This window comes from Pocillopora verrucosa, chromosome 6 (assembly GCF_036669915.1).
Source record: "Pocillopora verrucosa isolate sample1 chromosome 6, ASM3666991v2, whole genome shotgun sequence".
Taxonomy (NCBI): Eukaryota; Metazoa; Cnidaria; class Anthozoa; order Scleractinia; family Pocilloporidae; genus Pocillopora; species Pocillopora verrucosa.
The window spans coordinates 25503796-25525731 of NC_089317.1; the positions used below are offsets into that span (position 1 = coordinate 25503796).

Below are 21936 nucleotides of genomic sequence, written 5' to 3' on the forward strand. Positions count from 1 at the left end.
TAGACTATAGCCCCATTTGCTTGTGACGACTTCCACTTATGTTTACATGTGAATGAATGTATTTCAAACAACCCTGCGTACATCATTGCAATCTTTCTACAATACAAATGTGCTCGTGAATGAACTCGAGCTTTGCAAACCAAGAACACAGTGATTATAACCTGTCACCATAAATAGACTTTATTTCATGCACCGGAATTTATATAATTAAGTAAAACTAAAAATAACTCTGATTTCATTAATTTAATGACCAATTATCACAAAAAATAACGTTCTTTAATTGATTTTGAGATTTAATTCATTCTTGTTTTAATGGATAGAAATATTTAGCTTTGATTTAGCTAAAGATTGATTTAAACAACAACAACAACAATCGTTGAACAATATTTTAAAAGTATTTCATCTAATTATAATAAAATTTTGGAAGTTTACTTGTTGTACCGACTTTCGTAACTCTTTTCTGCTCGTGCCAGGCCCACGATTAAGAGGGTGAAAGAAAGATAGGGCGAGTCAGGAACTAAAAAACCTTTTGTAGGACGACTTGCGCCACTCTCCGCTTGCTCGCGGCTTTTTCTATGGTCTCCACTGACTGAGACTCTGACACAAACTAGAACATACAACTGAGCAGAATGCCGGTTTTACCTCTTAAAATGGAACTTTTAAGCTGTGTGCACAAATATTGATTATGGTCCAAAGTTTTATGCGTACTGGCAGAAAAGAAAATTTACCAAACGTATAGGTAGTTTCAACCTGTTTTAAAATGAAACTTCCCTTATTTAGTATTTTCAAAGTTTTCCGATAAAACGTTTTGGTAAAACCCCGCACGACTTGAATTCTCATTAATCTAAAGCGAGGGAAGAAAATATACACTCGTTGCATGTACCGGGATCAGACTTAAGAATAATTTTTTGTTTGTTCAAATTCAGTTCATTTCTGATCGGTTGCTAAATGTCGCAGAGGAAGTGTCTCGTGTATGTGAGCGGCTGACAGAGTGCGCCGTCCCATAATAGGGGTGGTCGTCATGCGCCGAGACATTATAGGCGTGGTCATAGGCGTTGCACGTGTTGCGGGGATTCCCAAATAAGCATCAGAGCGGGTGTTTCCCATACAGCAAAGAACGCGGCCAAACTCGCGACGAAAATTCTCAGAAAATATAACATACAAGCAGGGATTTATTGCACTGTTTAAGACACCAATCCATGGTAGTAATACCTCCACCTCAATTGGAAAGAGGGAGAGTGTCTGTGGAAAGTGATGCAGCATAAATTCCCGCGCTTGGAGCGGGAGCCAACAGAGTGCAAATACGACCACCACCGTCACAAGCATCGTTATGGCTTTTTTTGTCGTTTCATGGGCTTTCTTTTGATATTCTAATGTTTGAACACCAGGTAATTCTCGATTGTGAAGTTTTACACCAATGAGTATGTAGGCAATGGTAATAATCAGAAGAGGAGTAAGGTATGACAAAACTGTGAACGAAGTAACGTAGTTGTTTCTGTCTTGCGAGGTAGGCCAGTTATATTCGTTACAGCGATATATTCCATTTAGATCTTTCTTTGCCGTGGTCATTATAATCAGGGGTAGAGCAAATGCTGTAGAAAAAACCCAGCTTCCTACCAAACACGCCTTCAGGACTTTATTAGTGAAAATTCGCCTTAATGGAAACCATATCACTATACATCGATCAAGGCTGATGAACACGAGATTTATAACAGAACACGAGATGGAGAGCACCTGAGCAGAATGGAAAAACTTGCATAGAGCTATCCCCATAAACGTACCAAACCATTCGTCTCCGACATAAAGCCATCTGAGCATGTACGGAAATAAGCATGCCATTAAGATGTCTGCGACTGCCATATTGGCTATCAGTATGTTAGTGGAGTTTCTCATGTATTCCCTTGCGCTTACAATGTATATCACCAAGGAGTTTCCAACCACCGCAACGATAAAGACTATAACGGCATAAATTGTTACGAATATGACAAAACTTGAACTAAGTTCAGGTCGTCCAGGGATTTGATCAGAAGATGAATTGGACATCTCTTGCAGTTCTGTCAAGTGATAAACAAAAATGTATCAATCCTTTATACCTTTACATCGGTATGCATATTATATATGTAAAATATTTCAAATAAATTAACAACCGTAAAGCTGACACTTCAAGCGTTAGCCCATAGTCCTTCGCTTTGATGAAGGGCTGACGCTTGAAAAGGCAGCTTTGAAGGTCTTTATGGTGGCTAATTTACATTACAAACTCAATTGATAAAACAAAATATTCTCGTTATACTCCCCCACCTACGTAACACCACAGTTTTTTTTAGAAACCTACTTCCTTTATTATTCTTTATCTGTATCTACTGTTCTCTATACATTCTCCATACTGTTCTCTATACATTCTCCATACTGTTCTCTATACATCTCCTAAGCTGCTGACAGGGAGAATTTGGTCAATGATCAAGAGCTTATTTAGTCGTTGATCGTTTCCTTTATTCTCATGACCTAATGGGTGATTCAGGGCTGATGTTGTAAAGAGAAATAAGATGCCTGTCACTCTGAAGGGTCAAAAAACTGTATGCAAATATGAAACTATCTGCGCTTTAAAATTCCGAAGAGCAATGAAACTGTTCCAACTTAGGATTCATACAAAAAGAATTCTTGACTACGATAATAAAAGTCCTTTTTCTCGGCGGTAACCAGAGCAAAAAGTGTTGTGAAAAAAGCCCTTTGGATTTGTTTTTGCAACCTGATTACTGATTCGTTTTCATATAGCGACCATTTTGAAGACATTTCTTGGACGATTTCGCCGCTGTACGTATTTTCTGAAATTTCAAACTGTGCTTCGAGATTTTCTCTCCTTTTAATGTGTTATATAAATTTTACAAAAAAGAAACAAAACAAAACAAAAAAGACTTATGAAATTATTCTTTAATTATTGATAGACGTGCGCTTGAAAATTATTGCCGCGCGAACACTAAAAGCGAGAGTACCGCTCATCTGTCAGTGTTCGTGAAGCTCCACCTATTTTTTATCACGTATAACATACCTGTGGCCATAGCAGTGGTGTTTAAGATTCTTTCCTCACTTTGCATGGTATACTTATTAAAGTCTCACCGCAAATTACCTGAAAGTTAAATCAAGGCATGGTCGGAAGGGAAGCTTTCGTTTTTTTGGCATCACTCAGGTCCCCTTATCTAATCATGGACATCCATAAACTGGACCGCTGACTGAGTGAACAATTACAGGCGATAACGTGTTGACACTTTTACATTGACGACCAAAATATAGAAAGTAACAACCAGATAACAATGGTGTACAGTTACAAAATCACTCAGAGGTTTCAGGTATGATCGAGTCTTTGATTTAACGTCAAGACTACTTTATCTCATCCTTCTCATCCTTTGTCAATTTTTTTTGAAAAATACCCTTGACCGTGATCTAGCCAGCAAAATTGAGAGGCCCTGTTTCAGATTAAGGCCTGGAAAAGTAATTATTCAGAATTACTGCTAGCTTGTTCCAAGCCGATATCGGATTAGTAGGTTTCTAAACTGCAGAGGAAACACTGCATAAAATTAGTGATCACTTTTAAGGAACACGCCGGATTCATGCTTAGATCGGCGTTAGTCGATGTACTCGAATAAAATCATTTTTAAACCGGCAGAGGGTCACTGCCCACCATGAACTCGTCCTTACACAATTCAATGCTCCACATCTTTGTTCACCACAATTCCATCACTCCTCGTGTTTTAAACTACCACTGCCTTTTATCTATAGGCAAATCAACTTTTTGGTGTTTGACTTACTGTTGGTCTGTTGCTCCTATTCTTGTCGCGGCAGAGTCTTTCCTTCCTTCCCTCTTTCTTTTAGAATGTGATCGAGGTGTTGGTGTGGTATTTGTCTAAGCCTGCTTAACCAGCGGTTTTGTCGGCACTTTACCTAGGTACGTCATGTATGGAGAATTATTATCTACTCAATACTTTATATGTCCTATACTTTAAATACATACAGTAATGTCCATAATAATTCCCCATTTAAAGCGATGAAGTGTAGAGCCGTGAGAGACTTGGAACGGAAGACGGATTTCCACTGCTCGTTTTCCACTGTTTACCACGGTGGCTCTACCTCGCCATTACCATCGGGCGCCCCCGAAAAACCACCCGCGCGAGACACAGGCAAGGTTTATCGTCATTAACATAGTTAGATTGAATATTTCGAATGATCTTTGAGCAACGCTGTCAGAAGCCCACATGTAAACTGCCCACCAGTTGCCATCAGTCACGCCTTATTCGTTAGCGCGACACCCGTGTTCGGGTGCTATCTGGACGGTAAATTTAGTGAAATTTTTACACCCCATTGAAGACACAAAGTCTCAAATCCATACTCTGTATGGCGGCAATTCCCGTTTGGGTCAAAGAAAGGGTTTCCTTCCTCCCGGGAGCAGGGCCGTTAGAAAACCTAGAACAGCTGAAAGTAAGAGATCTATTCAGATTTTTGCGAATGTAAAATTTGGATATCGTAGTGTGTTCGTTTCCTAAGCACAGTAGAGTGTTTATATCCACCAAATCCACTAAGTTAAATTTTTGCAATTAAAAGCCGAAAATAGTCCAGGATTGCCGTCTTAGTTTTGACGTTGTTTTAGGGAAGCGCTTTAAAAAAATTAAAGTCTATTTTGTATAAGCAAACAATCAGACCGACATTTATGAGATCGGAGGAGTTGCTTTCACTTAAAACTTTACAGTGCATGATATTTGGATGTCCTTTGTCATTATGCTTATTATTTTTTTTCATATGATAATTCGTATATCTCGATCACCATTTTTAAGAATGGACCTTTGTTGACCATAGAGCACGGAATATAAAGCTTAAACATGAAACGATGTTGAGAGACGACTCATAGACAGTTGAAGGATTACTCGTCCCTGTTTCGTTGGCGACACTGGTCTGTGAGGTCGCGCCGATTGTTACGTGTGGCCCCAAGGCACCGTCAAACACACAAATGTTAAATCTCTAGCCGAATGAAAACACTTTTAACGTTTGTTTTCCTATCCAATGTTAACAGGTGTATTTATCTTTGCATTTGAAAGAAGTTTTTAGATCTTCTGTCATCTGCCTATCAAACAACATCCACTTGTCCATCGTTTCTTATGATGGTTCTTAAACGCGTTAGGGATCATGAAAGTCTCTGGCTTAAATGAATTGATGTAACTGACCTCTTGAAGAATTGAAAGCGAGGTTTGCTAAGAACATATAAAGACCCACAACAGCGAACTTGAACGGAATATGATCTTGAGGAAAACTTGACAGGAAAAATACCTGCCTTCTTTGACTCTGTTTGTTTTGTTTGTGTAATTGTTGACTGCTCTTCTGATTGCTTTTACCTAAAATCAACACAGGTAGGAACCTAAGTGACGAAATACATTCTGGATTTCGAGGTTTCTCTGGCATACAAGCGTTTTCTTAGAGAGTAGAATTCAACTTCGGTTCAAAAAGAAAACCGAATGGACGATTTGCTGGGGATGAGCAAAGGTAGTCAGTGAATAGTAAATATTGGGGCATGGAAAAAGGCCCAAAATTAACACGAAATTATGAAAAGCGCACCCAGGCAGAAATCATGCCAATGCGAATTAGGAAGCAACGATGGACACTGAGATTTTATGGAGCTTTGAATCTTAATCTTGATTTAGAATCATGTTTACGCAATGTCCGTAGGATATATGCATACATATTTTTTTCATTTAAGGACGTTACGCGAGAAAGAGCGAAATTAAGATCTAACAACTTAGAATGTCTAACACTTACTATCTGTAGCCTGAATAAAAACAAAATTACAACTTACAGAACCTCACAGCATTCGGCACTTTTAGCCCACTTAAGATACACTTCTCTCGATTCGTTGGACCACTGACTCAGTGAGTGCAGTTACATTTGCTAAGACATGCAAAACGTGTTATGTTTATTTATTAATACGGTTTCTGCTTGCCAATTAACGTACAAAGCGGTTGAGGATGGCATGTGGTTGACATTTGACCCCACAAAATGCAAACAGAAGTAGAGAAAACGTCAAATCTATTTTTAATCTGTGCTCAGTACTATGTATTGCGAAGACATATATCACGCAATTTTTTCAAATAATTTAGAGAAAAAAAAAGAATAACTCGGCCAATCTGAAATTAATTTCAAGGATATGGTAGATTTTAAACGAGAGATGGATTATTTTTTGAACAAAGCGTTAAAATGTCAAGGCGACACAAAGGTTTTTTAAGAATTCGTTTTCGTGAATTGAAATCAAATTTCTAGTAAAGTTTTCGTGCCATTTTATCAAATCAAAATTATAATAACCGGCACTTTGTGAAAGCATAATTACAACTGAAACGGACCTTCGACTACATTTCCGCAACACTTGCTACTCCACGAAAAATGTTGGGGGTGTTTTAATTCATTCAACTTCATGCCTTCATTCATTTATCCATTTGTATTAATTTTGCACGACGCTCTAACATAATTGATTGTATTAGCAACCCATGTTACTTTCTGTCCGGTGAAATTTCGTAAGATTTTGGGGTTTCTACGAACTACGCGAGAATGTTTTTTTTTTCTTTGCTATTTGAGATAACTTAATGCAAGAGATTATATACTACACTTTACAATCTTTTGGTTGACCCATAAACTAGAGATGGGAAAAGGCTTATCTTATCACCTCGCCTTTATAAGAGATCGCTGTCGATTCTAGTTACTTTTACGGAGAACCGCGGAGAAAAACGAGCGGAAATACTGTGCATAACATTACAGCTACCTTATCTGATAACGTATCGGTAAGATTTATTGGCCGCAAAGAAAGATGATGAAAATTGAACGAAAACACAGCATCAGCAAAGAAGAGACCTTACATTAATGAAAATGATAAAAAGAGAATAGTATTTTTAAAGAATCCGCCCTGATTTAGAACTTTTAGTAAAAATCTAACCCCTTTAAGTTAGATTTAAAACACCCAACTTAACTTATCTTAAAAGCATTTGGCGAAATGTTAAACTGATATGTCCTTATTCCCCGCTAATAATGGACAACCTATTTGGGGTGTGTTTATTCAAAGGCAAGGGATGATGTGAGTCGGTTGCAAGCTGTTAAATTAAAGACACATTAGGTAAAGCCTGATATCTGTGCTAAAAAACCAAGATCCTAAACAAGAGCTCTTTAAGCTGATTTGTTTTAATATAGCAGAAGTTAAACAGTCTGTGACTAATAACGCCTTGAAAATATGTATTATCAGTTTGGTTAAAAATCGGCCATTCATGATTGAGAAAAGTCACTGCGGAATCCGTTATCTTGTCCTGAACATCTTGTTTAAATTTCACTTTAATTCATTTTTTTTCCAAGTAATTTCAATGAGTCGTTTATGTTTCTTTAATCCGAGATGAAGAAAAGAGACCTCGCCGATGTCAAAGCATTCGTATGATACTTAAAGTAAAAAAGTATCTTTCGTTATTTTCACTGATTCATCCTCCAGATGACGCTTTTCATTGTGTCAAGGTTTGCTTAACATTATCTTTTTTATTCATAACAACTCCCTCTTTGCAAAAAATGTAAATGTTTTCCAAGGGAGGAGGAAGGGTAAGTTTCAGAGTTTGTGCAGCTTCCAATGGAAACCTGTGTGATAATCCGTCCAGTGAAAGCAAATATACCATTATGACGGATCGGGAAAGAATTCGCAAACAGTCGCTTCTGTGGCATTAGCATTCGTAAATGTCACAATGATTCTTGGGTAAAAATATCTAACATGAAAAACGACGGGCTAGTCATCAGTCATATTCCACGTCGTTCGTGACAACTCGCATATTTCTCTCTTGATTTACGACTAGTTTCTGGTTCTTTATTTCACAGTGTTTTCCCATCAAGTTTACAGCCATCATTTGACCTTACCCTCTTACTCGACGGTCGGAAAGAAAAAAATTAACCCAATAGTAAAGTGAGACGGCTAAGAATAGAACCGACTTATTTGACATGGCTACCTCGTTCCCAGTAAGATCACCCATTTCCTTGCATTCTGAACGATTCAAGAGTCCAGTCCTTTCTTGATTTGACGGACATATGCTAGTAACTAGTTGTTATAGATATTCAGTTTATACCTCCATTTTCTTCGCACTAACGAGCTTTCACTATGAATTTCAACATAGCCAGGGTTATTCTCATCTCTGCAAGCCATTAGACATCTTGTAAAACATAATTGGAAAGGTTGATGGTTTTAACGAATATGGAAGTGATCCTTGCAGTAATGAACACTACTTAAGTAGAGTGAAATTAAGGCCTGGAAAAATTCAGGCCTGTATGAGATTTGAACCCATGATCTCTACGGTACCGCTTTTGGTTTTAATTAAAACTTTTCTCTTAAAGAAAATGGTTGATAATGAGGCCATATTTGAGGTTAAAGTGAAAAAGTAACAACTGTGAATATATGAAAGTCATATATTTGAACTGCGGCTAAAGACGTGAATGTGAAAGCGATCTTCGCAGTAATGAACACTAATTGAACAGCAGTGAAATTAAGACCTGAAAAAATTTCACGCCTGTACGGGATTTGAACCCATGATCTCTGCGGTACCGGTACAGCGCTCTACCAACTGAGCAAACAAGCCAACTGGGAGCTGGCCAGTTGGTTCGAAATAAACCCGTGAAGTGGCGAATAAATGACTGTGAATATATGAAAGTAATATATTTGAATTGCTAATAAAGACGTGAATATGAACGTTCCGTTTAATCAGTTTCAAAAAGGTGCACCGCTTTAAGTAACGAGCCTGCCGTCTTTGAGAAGTAAAGGTCTTTCGATCTTGAAATAAGGACTGTTGCTCGTAATTTTAATATTTCAGGGAGAAAATTCGCCAAGGATGATATGATGCTAACACATGATGAACTCACAGATACTAAAAAGTTGGACGGCATGTGCTCATTATTTGCTTGCATAATATTGAGTCGTGTTTTACATCAACTTCCAAAAAAAAAACGAGGAGGAAAATTTTTTACAAGATGAAGCGCTTTATAAGTCCTTAGTGTTTTTATGAAACATCTGCTGTCTCGTTAATTTCCAAACGAACAAAGACTGAAATGCCCCTCTTTTTCTTTTGTTCCGTTCGACTGATCAGCTGACTAATCTTAATTAAGGTAGTACGGTTCAAATGTCTTTTTTTTTCCAATGTAATTTTTGAAAATAAAAGACAATGTGGTGACCCATCGCAAAGTAACAATTGAGTGTGCCATTACTAGTTCATTGGCAGATTTTAAAACACACTTACAAGGCTTTTAAAAGTGTTAACAAGAATGTCCACTGTACATTGTCCTTGTTAGGACTAATAGTTTATATTTGCCGGTCCTTACGAGTTTATTTGACATTTAAAAATGACAAGTTAATCCATTTGAAATAAAGCCGTGAATGCGAGCTCAGCTAGAAATTAAGGCAAAATACTGAAATCGTCGACAACGTCCGCTCGGCTTATTAAAAGTAATTGGAAATCAGTTGTCCTGTCCGACGCTCAAAACAGCATAACATGTTTATATACTAAAAGAAAGAGAGTGGTGATTAACGACTCAAAGCTCAATTGTCGCACAGAGGATGTCAGTTCTGTGTCCAAACGTCACTGTAATTTGTTGTTCAAATCGTTCAAACTCTCCATGTATATCAGTATACTTGATAATCTTGTCAATCTTAGAGAGAACACGTCTATCACATATTCATATCGACCTGTACACAAGTCAATAAACCATTTCCTATTACCTATTAGTTTGTCCCCTGTTCCTGCAATAAGTTTTTTTTTTTTACCGATTTCCAATAATTCTTTTTAATTAAACAGCTTTGGTTCCCCGATCAGGATATTTCCTTCCAACTGACTTGTGGTTGAAAATCTCGATGAAAAGTTTCGAAAGAGTTCTGTTTTAAAAAAAAAAAACGAGCATCATTACATATCGATTCTTACTGTGCTTTGATATTGATTCACCTGCTTAAGGCGATGACCTTCGAATAATTTATTCCATGACACATCTTGAAGAGAGAAGGCTCTTATGGACGACAAAACTTCTGTTTTCATGTGACAAGAAAACGTCATGGGAAGAGAAGGAAGAAGAGAGATGAAACAGCTTTGTGATCAAAGTATTTTAGTACTACACAAAAAAACGTTCAAGACACTCAAAGGCAAGGTCTTGATTAGTTTGATGACGACAGGTAGTAACTATCAAAATATTAAGTAAATACAAGAAAACTTCATGCTTAGAAACATGACTTAAACGGTTTAGCAAATTGTTTGAGATCAAATCTATTCTAAAATGACTTCTAAACGAAACGATGAAAATTTGTTGTTTGGTAGTATACTCTCTACTTAGAGTAGAACTTAAAATTGAAATTAGATTAATGTCCCTTTTAGAGAGTAAATGCAAACCAATGAATGAAATACATAATATAAAATGCCCCCCAGCGTTTATCATACTCGAGATATCCACTGTAAGTTTTCCAACTGGTCTACCACCAGAGAAACCAAGAGCATCAGTATTTTGTCAGCTGGAAATAACAAAAACAATCGAAACCAACAATACCTAAAAGCCAAAGGTAAGTTTAAATTAACACCTAAATGCCATCAAAATACATGCGACCTCTGCCTTCACTCAGTTGGAAAATAAACTTCATATCCTCTGACAACTCTGACAACACTGACATATTTTAAGGCGCTTGCATCATCTAACTCAGAACTGTGGTGCATAAATACACGGCCAGTAATGAATCTTTCCTTCCTTATTTCACTTGAGTTTGATTTCAGAAGATATCGTCTACGTCGAGTTGTAATGACATCGAGTATAGCTTAAATGAAGTCATCTATACGCATATATACGCACTGATAAGGCATTTAAGACTTCTAAGTTTGAAGTTAGAGCTTACCTGCTAAGACAACATGAACACCTCTCTAAAAATGTGCAATGTAATTCTAGAGGTGGTTTCGCTTTTAGTCATGAGTTATTGATAAATAATTTAAAGTACTAGCTATCCCCGATGCTATGAAAATAAGCATCCATAAGCTTTCAAAGCGGAATCAATTTTACCGACAAAACTCATTCACACGACTCCTTTATCAATTCGATTGTTCCAAAGCCTCAGCATTTATAAGTTCGGCAAATCTTGCTCATTTTGGCTTAAAAACGCCTGTGATTCTCACCTTAAAGTCGTTTTCCAAAGAGACCGTAGATTTCTGACAAGTGATACCTGCCGAACCCAAGGAACAGTACTTTTCACTGCTGGACTCCTGACACAAGTCGCTGCTTTTATCAATTATACGCCTCTCCCATACAAACACCTTTAATTGTGAACTCATCAGTATGCATGTAAACTGTGGTAGTGGAACAATTGAATCATATTTATTCGTGCTCAGCAGGTGTTATCCTTAATGGTTCGGTTCTCATTTCCCATCTTACTTTTACTGATTCTCTCGTCATGAAATTTCATTACTTGCTGCAGTTTGCGGCAAATTATACATCGTAAAAAGCAGCTTTTTTTTTTTAAAGTTCACGGTCTACGTGCGCACCGCTTTACCGAGTTTGACGTCTAAATTTTATTTCCATGCATTTTTTTTATTCTAATTTCTCACAGCAAGACATTGTGAGGACGAATGAAAACTTCGGTTTGTTTATTATCGATGATCAAAAATTCAATAATTCGCAGTTGAGTTTGCGTGTTGAGCAGCATGTTTTCCTTTTGGTACTCTGCTCTTTTCTCTATCACGACTCTTAGCTCATTTTACAGGTTATTATTTTTCCCCAAACGAACCGCAAAAGCGCTTCGGTACATTAAGGCATAATTTATCTGAAATAATGAATTTTTCATTTTACCACGTTTAATAACAATTTACAACGGCGACCTCTCGCTAAGAAACAATGGAAGCTATTTATAACACCTCTTCGGCGAGGCAGGAAACGCGCTCTAAATCTTAATATAGCAACTTTTCGGGCGACCGCCGCGGCGAGTAATTTTAAGCAAAGAATATGACTCTATTTACGGAAATGAGAACTATAAACAACAAAGCGGCAAAATAAAATGGCATAACGTAAGAGGATTGGCGTAAAAGTGCAGCAAATATAATTACAATTGTGCTCGTTCCTTGTTCGTCATGAGCTGGGAAACTAACAATGGTCGCTGATTGAAGAGGAAATGAAATAGATTTAAACGCGTCATAAGTACCTTGCGCAGAAGACAGATTCGCCTATGGGGGCGTTTTTTACATAAAACGTCAAAAATTTCACTGAAGTAAAATAGATTGATACTCCACAAAAAAAAAATTAATCAACATCTCGTGCTCTGTGTCCATTACAACTATACAAAGGGCTATCGTGTTCTGAAATAATGTACCGGTTAACGATACTTGGTTGAAGGATTTCATCCATGATTTCCTTCCATTGTGACAACTGAGAGCGGATCTAATGATTTTTGTGAACATCTATTTTGAATACTGATAAGGGACTCCAAAATAACCCTTAAAAGTATGTGCACGCACGCACGCATTCGATGATTATTACATTCATTTGACGTTCGTCATTAATTCTGGTGATGAGGTTTTCTTTTTAAACGAGCCCTGCCTGATGTCCTTAATGACTGACGCGTTTGCATCGAGGGTAATTTTATGTGTTTAGTAGGCGTGGAAATGAATAAATATCATAGTTAATCATTCCCTTGTAAATAATGCGGAAAATTTTGCGGAAAATATTGCAGAAAATATTGATACCCGATCAAACACAACGCAAATAAACATTGCTGAAACCGGCTCGACTGAAGGAAAAAAATGAAACGAGATACTTTCGTCGATCATAATTGTAAGCAAGGGTTTAAGTAAATATACTTGGTTTTCGATTGCGTTTAATCTCTGTATTCAATTATTTATAAAAAGAATGTCTTTGTATAATGAAACTGGAAATTTATTCAGCAAACTATCTACGTCTTAAAAATAAAAAACGTTAACAATAATATAAGCCCCTAAGATTCTAATGTATAAACTTCACTTAGTTGTATATACTAATTATAAACAAAAATATAATTCTGTATTAAAACTCTAGATGTACAACTCCTACCTTGTGAAAAAGACGTGTGCTCTAAAAAACCACACACATCCTGGTTGAATATTACAAGAAGAACAAATAATTTAACTCATAACGTAATGAAAATGACAAAAGCTCTATACCCATCCGAAGGCCATGAACTAGCCTAGACTTGAACCCAGGTCACCCAGTAACTTTCCCTCAAAGTTATGTGCATTAAGGTTTTTCTTTAAACAAGGAGCTGAGTGGGGACACCGTGTAGTTTCACACGCTTTTCGTGCGAAGCGTGCGCAGTTGCACTGTGAAATGCAGAAGAAGGTTAATTACATTACCTAAAAAGATAAATGTTCCTTCCAACCGATGGCCTACTGTTATTATTTTTCATGAGTGTCTCCAAAGGACAGAACAATAATTAGCAGGTCCCCATTATTTTAAGCTAACTGCCAAATCAAAGAATTATTCGAGAAAGGGCACGCAATATTTTCTGATTCCATACTCCTGATTAATGGATCCAAACCGCAATCCGGAATATATCTTACCCTACTATACAAAGATATCTCATAATAAATTTAGGCTACTTTGTTGCGATATTTTCTAAATCCCTTCATCCTCTCCATTAAATCGTAAAACTAAGGATCCTAACTTTCCGGCGACTTCCATCTCTCTTGATCGCGCTCAGAAACGCAAACTGTTCGGAGAACTTAGATATTTAAAGAGCTAGTGTTAACCGACTGGCCTCCACTTTTGTTATGTAGATGTAAACGTTACGTTTTCATTTCTTGATAGATGGTCGACGCATTTGGCAGAGAAATGACAGCAATGACAAATATTTTCCAGCGGTTTCCTTCCCTCCTTCCATGATAGCTTTGTAGAATCGAAGCACTCCTTGAATGACGTCAGAGACTTTCCAGCCACGTGAATGTAAACAAACGAGTGCCTTGAGGAACTTTGAAAGAAAAATAAAAAAAGAAACGAGTATCAAACGATAAAAAAGAACTGACAACCGCATTAACCAATTAATCATGGAAAGCAGACATGCACTAAGCTTCCCTACAAACTAAAAGGAAAGAACGGGAATCAACTTGAAAGAGGCGACCAGGAATAGTCCGAGAGAACATGACCATAATAATGAACAAATAAAATGTTAAATTTTTGGCTCGGTCGTTGGAAAAAGAAACATCATCAAATCTGTCATCCAGTTTTTCACTAGCGTAGAAGAGAGACAAAAGTCCGAGATTCCAAGAGGAATTCGAACGCCAGGTCTTTCGATCAACCACCTGGCGCGCAACTATGAGTTACCGATAACATACACAAGACAAGATTTATATGTGACGAGCACCGACACTGAAAAACGGAGGAAAATATATGGTTGTTCGGGAAAAAAACATAGTTGTAATGACGAAAGGTTGCACGGGTAAAGCAGAAAACTTGCTGATGAACACAAAATCCTTCCTATAATCTGAAGTGAATTAAAAAGAAAAACTAAAATCATTTCAAGTTAACATACCTGTGACATTCTCTGGTCACCGAAAGTATGGTAAACTACCACAGGACACCCAGCTGCTGACGCGGCAGCCCACTGAATAACAGCTTTTAGTTCCGGGTCCCCCTTAAACACCCCACATCCCCAGTTTCCGGTTGCAACGGGGCGTAATCGGGGTTCACCGTCGGACTTCTCTAGAAGTGCCCCTGCAATCTTAACAGCTCCATGTATCGTCATACTGCTCAAATCTTCCACAAATCCATTCAAAGTTTGCTTGTCTGTTCCCTCTTTGTCAAAAGAGGAGAGCGATTCTTCTGTCTTTTTCTCAGGTTCAAGCTCTGTGACTTCCTGGGGAGTTTCCACTTGAACTTCTGTCGTCAGTTCCTTGGATTTTTCTTTCATCACTGCTAATGCTTGCACCACTCCATCGTAACTGATATTCTGGGAAAGTTTCTCGGCTATTTCATACACAGCCTCTGGGATTTCAGAGACGAGAGCGTTCAAGGAATTTCCTACAGTCAGTTTATCTCCTTCAGGGAAGTCACTCTGCTCCTCTTCAGAAGATTCCGACGAATTCACATCACTTACATCTGATCTACTGACACAAAAAGTTCCATTTTCTGTCTCTCCTTGTCCATCTTTGTCTTTCAATGGTTCATGTTCATCATCAACGGGAGAAGAAAACCAATCACAAGCTGTTTTCTCAACACAATATTCTACCGCCTCAGCCAGAGCAGAGTGTATTGTATCTGCCAACAGAGCATCTACGCGACCATTAAGGACGTTAAGAAACTTCTGACTGTCCTTGATATGCACAGCGTCCGATAAGGACTGAGAACCAGTATCGATTTGCCCATTAGATGAATCCGTAGAGTCAGGATCTGTAATGTGCTCGGTGGGAATCTCCAATGCATCTTTCTCAAGTTCGTTCCTTCCAAATTGTGATCCAAATAACGAAGTGATGGCAATATCAACAATTAAGCTTGATAATTTTGTTGCAAACTGCTCGCACACTTTCGCGTTGGATTCATCCCCAACTTGATTGAATTCCTCCATGAGGTTTTGTCTGGCGCTTAAAGACATCAAGCAGCTATCCGAGTCATCTGCGACCCTAACCCTTTCTAACTTTGACGATATCACTAATGACGATAAGTCCTCTACAAACGCAGTAAAGTGAAAACCATTAGAGTAAGTATTATTTGGCGAAATTTCCGATGGAGTAACTTTCTGATTCAAAAATGACAAAATACTATCTCCATTCTTTACCGGGGACCTTATTTTCTTGGGGCTTTTGCAGAAAGCTTCTTTGGTATCCGATACCACTTGTCCCGGTGAAGTCGCCACGGTTGCTATGGCAGTTGCGAGGGTTGACGTCAACTCCACGCATGACATTAGAGAGTTGGAGAGTGAGTCAGCAAAGCTTTTCACAGAAAAAGAAAGAGATGAATCTTTACTTGAGCTTCTATTCAAGCTGAGGGAAGTGTTCAATCCTAGTTGAGACTCTAAAGATTTCTGTTCGGATATGTTCGGATCATACATTGCTGGAGAGGACGGAGGTGTACCGGGAACTGTTGGAGAATTTGAACCGCTTACGCTAAGCGACAAGCACTTCGGGAGCAGCGATGGGCTCAGGAGGTTTTCCGAGTATCTCCGTACCTTTTCGGGAGTACTTCCAAAGACTTCGCTCAAAGACTTTTTCATAACATTAGTCACAATATCACCGTCAACAAAGTCTTCTAAGAAATAGTCATTGTTCACTTCATTCATAGCTTGTGATAGCGCTACATTGACGAAGTTAGAGCTAAACTCCTGAATTTCCATAACTTTGACGTCTTCTGGAGAGGGATTTTTTTTAAGAGTTTCAGTTTCCTCCGATGATGCCGCGAGATCTTCCAAAGAAACCACGAGCTCTTCCGATAAAACAAAATCTTCGCTTTCAGCTAAAGACGCATCACTTTCTTCATCTAAAAAGAAAGGGAAACAGAATTTTATCTAGGTTTGGCAAAAGAGGCGCGGGACAAACAGCGAGGAACAAAGAAGGGGAATTATGTAAATAGAAGGGTAGTCGCTTGAATTCGTTTCCTTGGTGAACATCGCGACGAATGAGGATGAATGTCATGAAAGAATTGTAATTTGAGCAGCGCTTAAAACTTCTACAGCAGGCTTCATGAGGAGGAAATTCTTGTCACACAAGGAACGCTGCGAGCTGCTACGAATGCCGAGTGTCGGGAACATGTACAAATATTGTGCACATTTACTTCGACTTCGGCAAAAATAGCCCAGAGAATGATACCCAGAACCCTTAATACCGTTGCTCGTTTCGCTCTTTTCAACCAACTGGATGCAAAACTGAAACCAATCAGTACTTGGTAACGTGGGTCTTCCATGCATTTTCCTTCGTTCTGATTGGCTGATTTGATTATATTAAGTTAAGATTAAATTGAGTCGATCCTCAAGCTCCCTAAGTGAAAATGAAAGTAGAAATGAACAACGGGAGAACGTGCACAGAGATACCAACCTGATTGAGTGCGGAGGATCTGGGTACCGACTTCAGGGTTGTAAAATCCTACCAAAGCCTTGTTTAGTTCTCTTATCAACGCAGATTCTTCAAACTGAGTCTCTCTTGGCATATCCTTGAACCGTTTTGCGTCAATTGCTACCACTGTGGTCTGAAAATCACCGTCTTTATCGCGCTTTAACAGAAAATGGCACTTCTTTCAGAGTAAAATAAACCCACTGATTTCCGGAATATTATTGCCAAGAACATTTTTGATATTCAAATCATTTCAAGGTTCTAACTTAAGTACAGACAAGTTTTCAAATCCTCGACAGTGGGTAGTTTTGTAAAGTTACAGATTTCTCTTACGGTAAAATGCCTTGGTCTCTGTTAACTCCCCGGAATAATTCAAGAAAGTCAAACGCTGTTTATGCATTCCATTTTTTCTGATCATAATCTATCAAAATGCTCTTTTTTAACTCAAAGACAAGCGTTCAAGCAAATCTAGTTCACCGTTATAATTGCGGCAAAGAGCCAGTATTCACAGTTCTCAGTAAATGGTCTTTATTCTACCCAATCGTTCGCTTAGCAAATGATATTTGCCAAAAATAAGACTGAAAATTTACCTCTGAATCGTCCTTAAAGTCGCCAGTGAAGTTAAAGGTTCTTCCGTATCCCGAATAGGAAGAAAATCTTTCAGCTCCCTGGAACAAATCCATACGCAGAGACGAATTAACGCACACACTCTTACTATGGTTGTGAATAAATTGATTTTAAACTGACCCTGATCACAATTCCTTCATTATCCTGCATGGCCTCCATAGTCATCAAAGCCACCAGTAATTCAGGGTTGATGCAAAACCTGATCTCCTCCTGGAAAAGAAAAGAAACTTTCTTATAAATCAATACCTTTTAAAGTAGGGAAACTATCCTTAAGAAACTGTACTATTTGGGGAAAGATATTTACCCTCCTTTTTACTGATATTTTTTTGTATTTCAAGTACATTACCCTTCCCAAATACCACAGTCTATTTCCACAACTTATTCAATTTGTAACAAAACACATTTGATGAGTACATGACTACTGACTTGATTTAAAATTTAAATAAAGGGTAATACCTGGACATGACCTGCACCCAAAACACCTCCTCCAATGAAACGGTTTGCAAAGTCTACCTGAAATATTTTATAAATCAGATGATACTTTCATTGGTCTTTAAGTCCTAACTAAAACTAATTTTATTCTGTTTCCTTTATATATGAGCACTAGTTAATTTGGAGAGGTCACAGGCTTTCTCAAAGTCATAAATGATCATAAATTTTGCATTAATCAACTACCAACTCTACTCTGCTAAAGAAGGACTAGCAAGTTTCAAATTTTATTGAAGGATTTCAATTCTCCAAGTGAATGTAAGTTGCTGTTTCTGTTAAACTGGCTAAGAAATAGGGTTGATAACCAACTTGTGTTTGGAAAAGAAGCCTGCATTCCTCAGGGAAGAAAAAGGCCAACTAAACTCAACAGAGCATCAGAACCATTGTCAAGGTGGGCACACAACAGTTTCAGATTTCAAAACAAACCTGGAGCATATGTTCTCCAGAATTTTCTATTGATGTCTTGTTATCAACAATAACTGGACACAGAGGAAGGTCACATGACATCCAGTCATCAAGTGAAGGAAGAGAGTTACTTGGTATAACCTGGTAAATCAAATGAACAAACACCCTAAAGAAGCAAGTCACTTTAAAATAAGGAAGTCTTGAATTGTTGGATTTTTTAATTTTAATTAAATTTCCACACACTTTGGATAATAAATATATCAGAATAATCAAATGGACTGCTGAGGGAACCTTGATACAGTTGATGACATCCAAATATACTTTCTAAAAGTCTGACAGAAGTTCCACTATGTAACACTTTCCTATCATTGAATCTTTTGTAAGCTCAAAATTTCTTTGATTAATTCATTATTTCAAAGTCACCTGTCTGCTGTAGAAAACTCTTCCTGTAACATCTGGCCAGACACTGCTAAGTCTTTCAAAATAGTGAATTAGACATCGGAGCTTTGCTGCCTGAGCATCTTGGATATCCTCTCTTTAGAAAAAAAAATGGCAAAATTAGGTAGAGAACTGGAATATACATCATCACCTGTTGAAAAATCATGTTTAGATATTCATGTTGTATATTCATGACAGGTGGGAAGATTCAGTGACTTTAAGGTAAACATACTAGACTCTGAGTCAAGAGGTCCAAGCTGTAGCTAGGTCACTGTGTTGGGTTCTTGTACAAGGTTTATATTGTAATAGAGTCTCACTCTACCCAAGAGCAAATTATGAAGTCCTTTCTCCCTCTTTCCAATTATGTTAACTTCCAGTGTGTCCATGGCATCTTGCAGACCATGTTTTGAGAGGCAAGGGGTGGAGGAAGGAGGGTAAATTTCCAAATAAATGTGTCTGGGACTGAAGGTACTAATTAACTTTCAGAGAAATGCAATTAATTTCTGAAGGATTAATTATGGTGGACAAACAAGCTGTCTAGGTGGTGTGGTAAAAGTCCCAGTCACTGCTGGTTACAAAAAATGGGATTAGCTTTGGTGGTAATGTATTCTACTTTGGTAAATTTTAACCACATAACCCTTAATTATAAAAGAGGAAAAAAATTAAGGAGGGATAACATAGACACTTCACACAGGCACTCAGCTGCAGCCATCACCTCTTAAAGAAACTCTACCTCTACAAAGATAGCCTGCAGAGCAGGTGTAATTCTGGCAAGTGAGTGCTCAGTATTTTCTTAGAAAATTATGGCTGCTATCTTTTATTTTAATGACAGAGGAAGACTGGAAAGAGAAAGAAATTTGTACCAGGGGGCAGTTGATGGTCAAAAATAAGGAGAGGGGTAGGGGCAAGGAGTGAAGATATTTAACATTAATTCACCCTCATAAGACACCTGCACTGGAGGTTATTGCAAAGAGAGAGAGAGGGAATTGGCACTAACACACATTTGTAACAGTGATTGTATGTAACTTCAAGTTGCGTTACTTAGAAACCCTCCACGTTTAAAAAAAACCTACCTGTGAAAACATGTAAACAAATGAACAAAGTTAATGGATCTAACTTGGATGTCATCTGCTGGTGGGGGAAATGCGCAGAGAAATGCCGAGGCCAGAAGGCAAGCAATGAATCTTCTGTCAAGGACAATGCCAGACTCTGCAACATAATTATGATTTTACATGTTGAAAAAACCTGAGTTTTTTTATTTTGAAAGGGAGAAAAAATGGGAGATCTAGATGAAAAGCATAGCTTGATGGTTGGAAACTATGTATCTAAAGAAAAAAAGACGTTTGCGAAAAGAAAAAAAAAGGCAACAACATGATACTGATGTCCATCCGTCCGTCATCTCTGCAAACTATCGAGAAGTGATAATCAACACATTTTGTCTATTACTATTACGATGTTAAATTAATCGTGCTTTTACGGATCGGGGTCAATAACTTAAAGATAGTCTTAATCGAACGAGTTATATCTTGTTCAATACAATGCAAAATACCAAACATCAAAGGGAACAGATGCCAAAGTGTTATTGACAAAAAGATCTGACGGCAAAGATGTCTCACTGCATTTGAAGTTAGCAATCAATACGTCACGTTTGCATAACTGCGCTAAGGACACTCATTACCGCACGATTGCTGTAAAGCCTCATCATTCCGTGATCTTCACAGGAAACTATTACAAATTCTACTTTTCGAACAAGTTTTCGGAAATTATTTTAAACTTTTGCGTAAATAAGTTCTAATAAGAAAAGATGTCCTTAACGATTAAGCCTGTTAGAGATTCTGAAGGACTTTTACAGTAACAAAAGAGATTAGAAGAACTTTTGAATTGTCGTGAGAATTTGTTAACGGTTTTCAACAACAACAGCGGGGCGCACTCGACAAATTATTGTCCACCGCAACAATAATAGAGGCGCTCTCGTGAGATCAAGCTCATTTTGAAACATGTTTCAAATGAAGATTGCCCTTCACAGCTCTGCTGATGATTGCGCATCATTTGTCGAGCTAAATCGCTTAAAAATAAAATTGTTAAACTATCAATGGCTGTACCCAATATCGGTAATTATAAACAACACTAATACTCACCTCGCTGTTGTGAACACAGGAGAATGCCTTCACTGGGAGCAAACTCTTCGATGCTTGATGCTAAACTCACGATGAATGGAAGAATTGTCTCGAAAAATGTTGCACTTTCTTGTTCTGTTGCAATCTTATCAAAAAACAGCAGTAGCCCTTGAAAATGCCAGCTTAGCTTCAAGGAATCGGAAGTTTCTTTCGCGCCTGACCGATCGTTAGGAACTCGGAGTTGTTTGATGTCATTACCAGAAACTTCAAAAATCCTTTGTAGAACTTCAACAAGATCTTCTGTATCCTTCACTCCCTGTAGCTTCGCATAGAGATTTTTCAGCTCTGACCACCTTCCCTGATCACTAAATGGCAGATCAACATGCTGAAATCGTGCATAAACCATGATCCCTTAGATCAATCGATCACGCCGAATGAGAGACGAACTACTTTGAAATGGTTCTGCATGAAACATGATGATAATCATTCATTCCTGTAGTGAAAGACATATAATGCCTGTTTCTTCAGACGGCAAATCGATAGCCTTTCTTTGGAAACAGAAAGTATGATATGATAGCATTGTGCTGTAACACTGAACAGGACAATAACAGTGCCAATTTAGTCGGGCGGAACATAATAGACTTAGTAAGATCTTATTTCAGTTTCTCATCACTCAGCTATAATGGACCCTGTAAAAGACGATTAAGAATATCAACATCAATCAACACAAATTTCCAACATTCTTTAGATAAGCTGTGTTTGTAATCACAATACAAATAACCTTA

General features: G+C 37.9%; 2 protein-coding genes across 4 annotated transcripts; both read right to left on the reverse strand.

Annotated features, from left to right (window-relative positions):
* Positions 1-260: 260 nt before the first annotated feature.
* LOC131784227 (prolactin-releasing peptide receptor) lies at positions 261-11308 on the reverse strand. 3 transcript variants are annotated; one of them, XM_066168609.1, is made up of 5 exons: positions 5837-5874; positions 5314-5378; positions 3804-3936; positions 3047-3124; positions 261-2054 (listed from the first exon to the last, which is right to left on the reverse strand). In XM_066168609.1, the coding sequence occupies exons 4-5, from the start codon at positions 3090-3092 to the stop codon at positions 928-930; spliced, it is 1173 nt and encodes a 390-aa protein (XP_066024706.1). In that variant the 5' UTR covers positions 3093-3124; positions 3804-3936; positions 5314-5378; positions 5837-5874; the 3' UTR covers positions 261-927. The 3 variants fall into 3 exon arrangements, with proteins under 3 accessions (XP_066024706.1, XP_058957042.2, XP_058957113.2); XM_059101059.2 differs by lacking the exons at positions 5314-5378; positions 5837-5874 and adding an exon at positions 11190-11308; XM_059101130.2 differs by lacking the exon at positions 5314-5378 and having other exon boundaries at positions 5837-5928.
* A 1615-nt stretch (positions 11309-12923) lies between these two features.
* Positions 12924-21795, reverse strand: LOC131788096 (uncharacterized). Its single transcript, XM_059105197.2, has 10 exons — positions 21173-21795; positions 20108-20243; positions 19020-19131; positions 18618-18737; positions 18159-18215; positions 17823-17912; positions 17666-17743; positions 17061-17235; positions 14567-16506; positions 12924-14005 (listed from the first exon to the last, which is right to left on the reverse strand). Exons 1-10 carry the CDS (start codon positions 21555-21557, stop codon positions 13832-13834), a joined length of 3267 nt encoding a protein of 1088 aa, XP_058961180.2. The 5' UTR covers positions 21558-21795; the 3' UTR covers positions 12924-13831.
* Positions 21796-21936: the final 141 nt, after the last annotated feature.

Excerpts from the sequence above, each read along its gene's own strand:
- LOC131784227 (XM_059101059.2), bottom strand. The coding sequence starts at position 3,092 with ATGCAAAGTGAGGAAAGAATCTTAAACACCACTGCTATGGCCACAG. Across the intron at positions 2,055-3,046 it reads CACCACTGCTATGGCCACAG|AACTGCAAGAGATGTCCAAT; the intron begins GTATGTTATACG and ends ATCACTTGACAG.
- LOC131788096 (XM_059105197.2), bottom strand. The coding sequence starts at position 21,557 with ATGGTTTATGCACGATTTCAGCATGTTGATCTGCCATTTAGTGATCAG. Across the intron at positions 17,236-17,665 it reads ACTTTAAGGACGATTCAGAG|CGCGATAAAGACGGTGATTT; the intron begins GTAAATTTTCAG and ends TTTCTGTTAAAG. Across the intron at positions 16,507-17,060 it reads GATCCTCCGCACTCAATCAG|ATGAAGAAAGTGATGCGTCT; the intron begins GTTGGTATCTCT and ends CTTTCTTTTTAG.